The 12,383-nt window shown below is 36.3% G+C and overlaps 1 protein-coding gene across 8 annotated transcripts in view; it reads left to right on the forward strand.

The window, feature by feature from the left end:
- Positions 1-12,383, forward strand: part of LOC140669440 (uncharacterized) — a 388,002-nt gene that overhangs the window by 149,765 nt on the left and 225,854 nt on the right. For all 8 annotated transcript variants that reach the window (XM_072899289.1, XM_072899288.1, XM_072899282.1 and 5 more), the window contains 2 exons: positions 2,365-2,427; positions 5,392-5,650. In XM_072899289.1, the coding sequence (XP_072755390.1) occupies positions 2,365-2,427; positions 5,392-5,650 (322 nt within the window). The remainder of the gene's footprint in view (positions 1-2,364; positions 2,428-5,391; positions 5,651-12,383) is intronic.

Below are 12,383 nucleotides of genomic sequence, written 5' to 3' on the forward strand. Positions count from 1 at the left end.
ATTTTGATAATGGACGTAGATTTTGGCTGGTAAAACTACATGGCATAAACATTGTGCAGATGCATGCGTAGCCACGAATCTGGTGGCGGTAAGTCGACGGCGGTTTTGCATCGCTGTAAATTATGGGACGGTCATAATACGCTTTACGACTTTTCGACATTTTATTTTAGTCGCCAACTGAGCTCCGCGACTTTGTATTCTTCGGGCGCTCTCCGAGACGACACCTTTAAATCTTCGTCATGCACGGTTACCCTTCGTCTGTTTCTGTTAGACAAACCGACAGTTGCGTCTTTTTGTTACGCATTTCGCAACGCTGGCGTGTAATGGTGTAGCGCGAAACTTCCGTCCGCGTTTGCTGTTTATTCATTATATATGCGAGCTCTTTGCTCGTTAGAACAATATGTAAGCCAAGCTTTTATTCGAGACGGAATGACTCGGGGGAAATTTCTCCCTGTGTACCGTACCTTTGGTTTTTATTACCGTTTGTTATATAGCTGCTATACGAAAGCGCGGTGCACGTTGTATCAAAGTATAATTAAGAGAAAAAACAAAAGAGAGTGAATATATTACGCATATAAATCTATAATCTATATTTTATTAAATATATTTTTAAAAATATACATTTTTAATATTACATTTTTTTTTTTTTAATATTATACATTTTTAATAATACATTTTTTTTATAAAATAACGCCATTTCTTTCCACTCAAATTTTTTTTCTTTAATTTTAGACAAAATAGATTTCTCTTAAAAGTAACAATGCTATTGTAGAAAAGTTTTAATAATATCAATTATCCAAGTTTTCCAATTTATTTGCAAAATGACACCACGTTTTTAATCATTTTTACTCATAAGTTATTTTTTTAATAAATATAAAAATTTTACTGAGACTTTCTCCGTCACAAATTGCATAACAATTGATATTATTAGCGGACACTGATTTGTAAATTCTTCTAATCGTTTCTTTTTTTTTTTTTTTTACTCAACTATAACTTGACACTCTTTTTTTGTCCAAACAGACATTAATGCCACCGTTCCATTTCCGTAGTTGCAGGTCCAACCTTGCCCGACACGCGGAACCGTCGCGCCGTACGTTCGTTCCTTCGTACGAAGTTTGACACGGAAATTTATTCGCGCTTAACCGATTTGGCAGCGATTCAAGACGGATGCTCCACCCACCCGAGAAGTCTGCCGCTGTTTTACGATCAAAGTTCAGAACGACATTTACACGTCGGCTCTTTCGTTTTGGTTTCGTAGTCGTCGCCGTCGCCGTCGTCATCACCCTTTGTACTATTTCTTTGCTGCACCTTTTCGAAGGTGCCAATTTCTCGGTTTCTCTCATCATCATTTCGTCTCTTCTCTCCTTCACCGAGTAACTCGCTGTCGCGTGATCGTCCCCTTTCCTTACCGTCGAATTTCCGTCTCGGTAATTCCGTTGCTCGCTAGAAGAGATCTGTCGCCAGTGACCGATGGCGAGCTCGAATATTTTCGAGAACGGCATATCGAAGGATAAAAATTCTCGAGGCGAATGAATTCGGCGAGAGCACGTTTCGTTGGCTGTGAGATTGAAACGCGCCGGATGCTAGCGAGTGGAAGAAACAGTCGATTTTCGCAAAATATACGTGACACGCGGAATGTAAAGAATATCTATGCGTTGAATGACGAGGAAAAATGCCATAGAGTTTTCGATGCATTTATTTGAACTATTTCATGTCCGTTCATATCATATTTCCATGTACCTTATAGCAGCCCGAGCTATATTGTTATAATGAATGCGATTTAGAATATTTTTTTTTTGCATAGGTATAAGAAATCATTTACGTTTGTCAACGCGTTGAAATATTTGAAACAAAGAGAAATGAATTTATGTAAGTTAATATTTTATTTTAATTTTTAGATAGACTTTCTATTTGTTTAAATTTCAAGCTTGATCTCGATTAATTCATCATAAAGCAATAACTAACACGGAAAACAGCACATATTTGATGAAACTCAGTTCTAGGGGCGAGTGATTACAGAAAATTTCATAGCGAATGGTGTAGTGCACTCAGCTTTTGAATACGTCGGGATACAGCGCGAATAATTTTCATATGAATGCTGTACACTTTCCACAATATTACATTTCCGAAATTGTTAACAGTTCGCGTCGCTTGTAATTTTGCATCTGAAAATTATTTGCCTCTGCGCTTCGAAAATACGACATGAAAGGATTTTCTCTTAATATCTCTTTTCCTTTTCTATGAAAGTGAATGCATTTTAACGCACGATAGTAATTTACTCGACATTCAGTACGACATAAATAGCAATGAAATAGAAATTATCGATCTTCGCTCTAATTTGCTATTTTCCTGTTTCTATTACAGAGTGACAGCGGGCTAGTGGACACAGATCCAGGTCGAGTTAGCAGCATGACAGCCATTAACTCGGTGAGTAGCCAACGTTAAATTAATATACGGCGATAAAAGCAATGCGCACAGTATCGCTTCGTTTAATAACTGGATATTAGCTCGAGTGATTGCGTCCATTTTAAATTATGTAAACTGAATAATTTGTCGATAATTTCTGTTAATGGCTGCGACTTGCATATTTGGCCAAACCATGATCAAAGAAGCGAGAAATTTCAGTATAAAGAAATCTAATAATTTATTAATAATTTAAGCTTTGTGTTTACAATATTATTATGCGTTGTTGTGTGTATTTGACCTTTTCATCGCAATAAATTGTAAATTGTTGTACAAGAAATACATTTTAACGGTACATATTCACACATAATTCTTTGAGCAAAGAAATTTCTATTCACATCAAAGAGTATTATTCCAAAATTAAGTTTTGCGCGCGCTCGTGTGCTGAGAACATAAGTGTATTAAACTATTTAAGTTAAATTTATTAATTATAGAACATAATAAATTAAAACATAACATTACAACATAAAAAATATTTTTGGAAATAAAAAGTAGCAAAAAAATGGTAAATTTAAGTATTAGTAATTTTTTTGACTCATGTATATGCTACTTTTACAAAAGTTTTGATAGCTCAGTCTTAAATCACCTAACTCTTCGTTTTTTAATAACTGGAGCAAAAAAATTTCTTTGGAAAGCAAAAGATAGTAAAAATTATTTTTATAATAATTTATTATATTCTGATAATTTGGCTTGAATAGCTTAATGTAAAAGCATATAATAATAGGAGCTTATATGTGATAAGTGATAAGAACATGTATGTATGTCTCAGAAACGAATTATGTTTTAAACGTAATTAGTACATTAGTAAGAGGATGACGCTACGAAATAATAATTCTACTTTTCAATTTGTTATAGAAATATATTTAAAGATTTATTTTTTTCAATATTCTCTTACAAACTTATTTTTTTCTATATTCCAGATTTTTTTATTCATTTTTTTATTAATTATAGCACATAATATTGTAATCGATAAACGGAGCGCTCTCTGTTTGTACATTTCATCTGTATAGATTCGCGTCGGAATTAAAACCAGTGTTTGTACTCTCTAGCGGCGCGTTGCCTTTATACAGATAGCATTTATACGTGCCCGAGTTCCACAAACATTTCCAGTAAACCTTGTTTGTATCAGTATTATACTGATATTTTTAATTCTCGCCAGTTTGTTCGATTCGGTCGACTTTCCTGTTTACAGAAACCAACAACATCTGTTATTTTAAATTTATGCCTGGCACAAACATATCCGTGTTTAGCTTTGACGTTGCATGCGCATTTCCGAAAAACACAATTTTTTATCATCAATGACGATGTAACACACTAGTTATTTCTATCAATTTGCTTTTATCAGATCGTTGTTGATTATATATTTTCAATATTCTTTTTCGCAGAACAAACATTTTTTATTTTATTTAAATAAGCATATTCTGATATCTTTTATAAGAATTTTTTTTATAGACACTTTATTCTAATAAAGTATATCTTTTTTTATTAATATACTTTCGTACGATGGATCGCAATCGATGAACTTTGCCGAAGGCGATTGTCTCTCCGTTTCTCTCTGTCTCTCTCTATCTCTCTCTCTTTCTCTCTCTAGTGAGTTTGGAGAATAACAGAATAATTTATTTATATAGCTCACACCATAATCCCATTTCGTTGATGGTGATATTAACTTACCGATCGATCGCGCGCCACAAAACACCGGACAATTTCCATCCTATCTCGATATCGCATTGCACTTTTTCCAAGTAATATGGACTATCATTATCTCACCGCGTTTCTTCGATATTTCTTATTATTTCCGACGGCGTACCAGAAACGGTGCAACGTGGAGAAACACGCGCCGCGGTAATTGAAATCTCTCCGTTCCATTAAAATAATATCTCAAGCAGAATCGAGCTTGTCTGCAGGAAGGTCCGTATATGTCTATTTTTTTTTCTATTGTGATCCCGAGCGGGAGAAAAGACTTTTCATTCTTATTCGTTGGAGAAAAAAAAAAATTCTCTGTCTTTGTTTTTCACCGATACGTAGAGCCTTTCTCGCACGGAAGTCAAGCGCGCGTTCGATGGCGGATAAAATGCCGGTACATCAAAATCCTTTTTCGGCGCGAGTCAGCAAATATTGACGCTCGTGAATTGAAATTTGCATCGACAGCGAAATTGGCAAAATATTTCCGCTCGTAAAAGAGAACGTTTGCCTGCGATGGTCGCGTCAGAAGTGAGACAAGAGTCAAGAGGAAACGATACAAAAGAGGGAGAAAGAGAAAAGGGTCTTCCCGCGGGATACGGCTGGACGGAAGGGCCGTATTGTGGCCTTAAATTTAATATGACGTGTGCTATACGATCGATTCGGACGCGCCTTCCGGCCACTCATCCTGGCCAATCGAATTCCACAGCAAATATTATGCGGCTTCTCGATGTTTCTCTACGGGAATACACGTGCCAAGTGTTTTCACAACCGTTTTATTCAGCGAACTAAAATTGCAATTTTTTCATATATTTTCTTGTATACATTCCATGCGCGAAATGCATTGTTAGATTTTTATAATATTTGGATTATCATTCTATTATTGTAATCCTCCTATAAAACCTCCTATATAATGCACGAAAATATAATGCTTTTTTTCTGCAAAGTTACTGTTTATAAATGTTAAATTAATGAATATTAAAAAGTTACTGTTATAATTCGTTATATTTTAACAATTTATGAAAAGACGAAAAGCTGAAAAATAACAGATAATAGAATAATATCAAAATGTAATGTCAAATTTTTTTTTATATAATATTTATGTATTATGTATTTTTGTAAAATATTTATAAACTTATGGTTTTGGGACAAAGAATTTGATAATTTCTGAACTAAATAATTAACTGAAATCGTTATTTTTATTGCTATCTAGCTGTCTAATGATGAAGTTTATCTTTTGATTTTCAGGGTCCGGTCGGGGAAGTGGGCGGCGTGAGGCTGCCGCTGCAGTCATTACATGGATACGGATCTGTGTTCATGTACTCGGCGTCGACGAGTCCCGGGGGTGGAGGTGGCCAGGGTGGCGGAGGCGGGGGTGAGGTCACCCTCCGCCTCCGCGAACCTGAGGACATTCCCGAAGAGGTTCTCGCCCGCCTCGAGGACACCGCCACCCTCTCCATTTCTCTTCAAAGCGATGCAGTCCTGAGGCTAGGAGCGGCTGGCACAGGTGAATCCGCTTACCTTCTTTTTCACGTTTGCTTACTGATCAAACACACGATACGCGCGCGTACGACAAGTGTGCTTGTTATGATATCGTAAAAGATGGTTAGGTTTATAAAACCTGCTGCGATCGATCAATTAATTTTAAGAAAATAGAAACATTGAAATGGAGAACACGACACATTTGAAAGTACTTTTATGCGTTTTGACGTTCTCTGCGTCAATTCATCCTATTTTCCCTATGTTTAATTATGTTTTTTATTCAAAAACTTTAGATCTATAATTTGTGACAAAATTTTATTTACACATCGTTTTGCGCGCAATATATAGAAAAAAATTTAAAAATTAAATAATTAAAAATAATACACACATATGTCTATAAAATAAATCACATCGGGATACACATATATACTAATTATGTACTAATTTTGTTGCTCTCTCACCATTTGGCAAGAATTTATGTCCGAATTCAGTGACTTGATATTAAATTATAATCCCCTCCTTTAAAACATTAAAAAAATTGCATTATTAAAAAAATAATACTAGAGTACATTACTATAGTAGAGTACATACTATTCACTTATTGTTAATATAAAGAATGAAATTTTTTCAAAATGATTTTACTTTCTATCTTAGAGTAACAATATTTTGGTATAAGTAATTTTTTAATTCGAATAGTCTGACATATTTTTTCATTATGGAAGGCTGGCTTTTAACGTCAAGCTGCCCTCTCTCTTCCTCTTTTGAACGTGAATTCCAGCTAAATGGTAGGAGCAACAAAATCCAGACTACAACAATAAATTACACATAATCGGCACTAAAATAATTAATAGGTGCGCTTGATTTGGAGAGTTCAGTTTAACGGGAATCTTAATAGATTTTATGTTAATCTATTTTCTCTAGTAAAATTTACTATAGACTTTACAAGCAAAAGAAAAATGACGAAGAAAGTTTATAAAACAAGAAGAAATAAAACAACTACTTCAACAGATGCTTTGAGCGTGAATCGTGGCGCAAGCGAGGTTGACACAGACGGAATTTTTAACGAAACTTCCTTCACTCTCGAAAGAGAGCCACTTGTAAACAGCCCGATGTGGCTTAACGTGTGTACTGATCCACTTGAGAGGATATAAGTTCCACTTAATTTCTCTTCAACATCTTGAACGCTGCGAAAGAACGCGATGAAAATATTTTTCTTCTCTCCATACATCTTAAGAACTTTTTCCCTACTTTCTTATGGTGCAAAGTGCGTTGAGCAGCATCGTGTGAATTTAAATCGCGAAAACCAAATTTAGATTCAATTTTTCTAAAGATGAATAAATTGAACGAATAGTGAAGGCGAATGTGTGTTAATTATTAAACGAGCTGTTGAAAATATTCAGAGTTTTAAATGATGTAATCCCGCGTGTTGCCGATCATTTTACACGACAATCGAATCCGCACACTTCCTCCTCGACCGGAAGAACGCATCCCTTAATTTGCAATCGGCTTGTCGAATATCGAATTTTCATTAATTATTCTCGTGTCTCCGTCGAACCATCGAATTCCGCGAATACGCGTCGAGAATTGAGAGTAATTACGAGCATGAATAAACGCGAGACGAGTCGGTGTCGCTTATAATTAAACGCATTCCTCTCTTTTTCAGTTCTCTCTTTCGATTCTCGCCGCAATAAAATTTGCAAGAACTCGAATATCAGTCGAGGCGCGCTTGGATTCGCGCATTTGCGTTCGCGCGCGGAATGTACTATTTCGGTCGATCTACACGATAAACGAGCGCGTTTATGTCCGCGTCCCGCCGTAAAATAAGCGGCGGCTCTATTTACCGAACGTTGAAATATGACGCTTTTAATGAAATTATATCCGACGGTACAGCGACCGAAAACCGAGCGATCGTCGGATAGACAAGCGTATTCAGAGGGTTACTGTACACCGGTTTGCTCTGTTTTTAACGGAATATTTCGCAATTATTATCTCTATATCGTTTATTATTATCTCGCACAAGTAACTCATAAAATTTCATTTAAAAAATGTAACTTTCCGCGAATGCACATTTATATTATTTTATCATTATTTTTAATAATTATTAAATAATTCTATGTTATTACATCTTTTTGAATTTTTATATCGTGAATATTAACAAAAAATTCTTGATCGTTGAATATTTGATACGTTTACAATGTTCGTGTTTGAAATGTAACGCGTCGATCTCGCAGCAGACTTTCGCAGTGATGAATCGAACGTTAAAAACATTCAACTCGATATAGCAGTGCCGAATTTTGGCACGCTGGAAGGTACGCGAACGCGAGGATTAACCGATCGACGGGTCGAGCTATCAGAATCGGTGATAGGAAGAGCCGGGGATCTCCATCAAACTGATAACGCATATTCGCGTAATGCGTCGACAGCGAGGGGGATATGCGCGGGCGAGGAAGAGGGGGAGGCTAGAGGGGAGGGCACGGCTGCAAAAGGATCGTGGATGGGTGATGCAAGGTAAACGATATTTGCGTGGCTGGAAGATCGATAGCAATTTAGCCACCCTTCTCGCCGTTCTGAACCAACACCTCCCAGCGCGGCGGCGATGGTGCACAGCCACATCATCCCCTGTCCCTTCCCATCTTCCCTCCGTCCCCTAGTTGTCGCCACCGCTACGCAGGTATACGTCGTCCACCATCGCCGCCGCCGCCACTTCCTTCCTCTTGCCAGCCTTCCCGGTTCGTTCGTCTTCCTCTCCCGTGGCCTAGTCAGGACTCATCCATATACATCGAGAAAATTAATATCTGGGCTTCGTCGGGTTCGTTCGCGCGCGCTGTGAATCAACTCGGTTGCGCCGCCCGGGTTTCCGATTCGCAACCCACCCTCTCGCTCTCTTCCGGTGCCTCTCTCTTCCGCCCCTTTCTCGCGCCGGCAACGATCAACGTCGTGTGGCTTCCTCTCTCCTCTCTCCTCTCTCCTCGTTCCGTCGCTTTCTCGCCCCGCGCGAATGGCTCTCATGCCTGACTGCACCGACGTCGTTTAGCGCTAGCTTCGGTTAAATAAATTTTCCTCTGTTATTTCAGTATTCTATAGAGATAGAGGATAGTGATGTTATTGGAAAATTGTTACGGAGCATATAACATATTTCATTATTTATATTATTATATATTACGTAGTATTAAATGTATATATTAGATGGAAAAATTATAATATTTTAATATTATATATTTTGACATTTTTCAAATATATATATATATATATATATATATATATATATATATATATATATATAACTTGACTTAATCATGAGGTTTGCTTCAAACATTACATGTTTCACGCTAGCTAGCAACATAGCAACAGGGTATATGGTAATATGTACTCTGATAAGCAACACCAGGCACCGGCTTGATGTTAATAACAACGGCAAGAGAATTGCATTTTTCTTTCGCGCTTTCTTTCGAAAGATGTTGCGCAACCGCCATTTTCCATTACGCGCCGCGTAATCCTTCCTTTATTACTTGCAGAAGGCCGCGGTAATACTCTCCCGTTTCTTCGAAGTTAAATGTATCGCTACGATGATTAATAGATGCTAAAGAAAGGGAACAAAAATTTAATTTGAAACTGTTACGTCAGCTCGTATGCAAGCTTCTCTATTTTGTTTCGTGTAAAGACTTGTATTGGTATATATTGCACATGTTTGTTAATAATATCTCAATTTATTATTTGAACGTATAAAATCATCTTCATCATTAATTTCCAGTTAAATATAATTAAATATAAATATTATTTGTTTCAGCAATATTTAAGAAAGCTCGATTTTCTCAATTTATGTTGATTGCATTCGAGAGAGTGAATATAACATACGTGCAAGGCTTTCGCTACTTAATTTGCATCAATATCCGATCCTTCGTCACGTCGCGTATTTTTTGCAAGCACCATCGCAATCACCCTCCTTCGTCATTCTGCCACACGTCGACGTTGTAACTAGGCATAACGTCCGGCGTAGCCGTTGCGCATGCCGCTTATATTTACATATTTAACTAACCCAACGGCGCGAGCATTAACGCAAACACAGACGGATAATCCGGAATATATTAATCCGCGGCGGGCGCATACCATCGCTTTGAATTAACGCGAATATTCCTGTGTAAGCCCCCGCACGCGCTGCAACGTCGAATCGGACAAGTGCACCACCCCGCATGCATATTGCAGCTATGTTAATGCGTTTTCTCTTCCTCTCTCTCTCTCTCTCTCTCTCTCTCTCTCTCTCTCTCTCTCACTCTCATCCTTTTCGACCTCGCGGCATGGCCGTTCTGTCAGTGCAGCTGGATGCACACTTTAACGACGTAAGTGGAGAAAGAGGGTGAGGAACGACGTCCGCTAACGCGGTGTTATTGGAATGTCTCTCTCTCCAAGTGTACTAATTTGTCTTCCGGGGAAGTGAAATGCATCGGATATAAATCATATTACGCGACGATAACAAGTCGCTTTAGATAAAACATTTTTTGGCGTTTTTGCGTGACTACAGCATGCTGTCTTCCACTTTTTTATTTTTAGCATATATATATTTTTGGGGAAAATATTTTTTATTCAACAGTTAATTTGTTTTTAACTATCTTTTTAACAAGTAGTTAATGTTTAAACAATTACACGTAATATCATTGACATATGTATATGTAGATATATACATTTGTACATATATTATGTAACATTATAATATATTGAGATTAATATGCGTGTCAATATTATTATCGTATATAAAGTAAATATCAATATAAAGCCAATATCTATTTGAGGTTTTCGCAGAAAACGATATTTATCCATTATATACGTACTAATTATATTTAGTTACGGTATTTTATTGACTGCAACGTTAATTGACTAGTCTGAGGGAATGCGATTTCGTTATTGTTAAGGCTCATAAGAGGATATATTGATACCTTCTAGACAATATTACATTCGCATTGTGTATCGATATGATATTTGCGATATATTTTCCGCGAGTCCGCAGATGTGTGTAAGCCCGATGATGAGAGGAAGAGCCGAAGAGTCATGGAGACGACGGAGCTTCCATAAGCCGCTTTCGTCCGCGTACCCCCGGGGGGATTTAAGTCTCGACTCGCGCAGATCAAATTGTCGTCAAATATTTACGGGTGCGGGGGCCATTCGTCGCGCGGTACTTCGAGTATGTCGTAACTTTGCCGCGTACTTGCCACATCGGAACGAATCGGACAGACGTGCAGTGGAAGCCGCTGCGATGCTATACTTTTTTTTGTCTCGTCACGCGTTCGCCAAACACGCCTTTTGAATCTTAATAAGTCATAAAATCGTACCGGATTAATTCTCCATTCTCCCTCGAACGGAATAGGAACGCGTACCTTCACTTTTTCACCTTTGCTTTTCCAGTTGTTTTATTATTGATCGTAATCGCTTTTACAGAGTATTCTTTTAAGAGTACTCCTCGTTTTATCTATTTTTCCAGAGAATAAATAGTGCTGGAAAATTTTTAAATAATAACATTCTTTAAAATCTATATACGGAAGAAAAAAATGCAAAATAATTTACTATATTACGATCAGCGCAACTTGATAAGTAATTTCCAAATTCTGCACAAAGACTTTATGAAACAATAACTTTAAACAACTATGTATATGTATTAAGAAAATTAATTAAAAATTTATACAAAAAAATCGTCGTATTTTAATAGAGGAAATTTCTAAAATTTATTATATTCAAAATTTATTGCTTACTTAGATATTAAATTCTTTTTGTTTATACCCTGTTTTTGTTAATTAAAAATTTATATGATTGTGCGCGTGTTTTGGATAATTACAGAATATGACGATGATGATCTTACATGATCCGATATGGGTTGGTCAAACTATCGTTAACTAAGAAACAAGAATTATACTTAATGTAACTGGGATTGATTAATACCCTAAAATGCACAAAGTTTGGTGCTCAGCCGTATCGCAGAAACCATCCGGAGTCTCGAGAGATTTCCACTGTCTGCGAGATCTTTCAAGTGTGCTCCAGCGTTGTTGCGGTGTAGTGGCGAGATATGCGAAAGATATGCAAGCTATGCTACTCCTGGTGTAGCTGAGAAATTCTCGTTTAGTCCATATAATAGATAATTTTATCGCGTGCTAATAACAGTGAGAATGCATATATGAATATTTTTGAATTCTTACAAATACATATGTAATATACTTTTAGAATTTTTATCTATTTTTAAGAATTTTTCTTAAATTTGTAAAATAATTGGAATATTACCTTTTTTGATGAGATTAAGACACAAAGAATTTCTTTTCTTTTCTTTTACTCCATTTTTGTTTAAATATTTGCATTAATTAATATATTAGATCAATTTTCTTTTATTTCTTACAAAATGCCTTTTTTTAATAACTTTTTAAAAATATATAAATATAAAAATGTCAAGGGAAATAAAAAATTATATAAATTTCTGTAAATTAATAATATATAAAAATCTACAATAATCGTAGTTATAAATATGCTCTCTATGAAAATATAATTTGTTTGCGTCGTGCTTATTAAGCAAATTGTTTTCATGATACGTAAAATTTAATACGTGAAGAATTTGTTCGTTTATTGACATTACCCGTTGTTGACGCCTATTAACAACGCAAGGTCGCGTAAGCTGGCATTGAGACGATCGATGTCGTGAGTGAGGGTTTCAGTTCGTTGTGTTCTTTCAGTCGAGCATGTAGTCCTACATAATTTTATATTAATATCGTTTATCGTTTTTA

Source organism: Anoplolepis gracilipes, chromosome 9, assembly GCF_047496725.1.
Source record: "Anoplolepis gracilipes chromosome 9, ASM4749672v1, whole genome shotgun sequence".
NCBI classification, from domain to species: domain Eukaryota; kingdom Metazoa; phylum Arthropoda; class Insecta; order Hymenoptera; family Formicidae; genus Anoplolepis; species Anoplolepis gracilipes.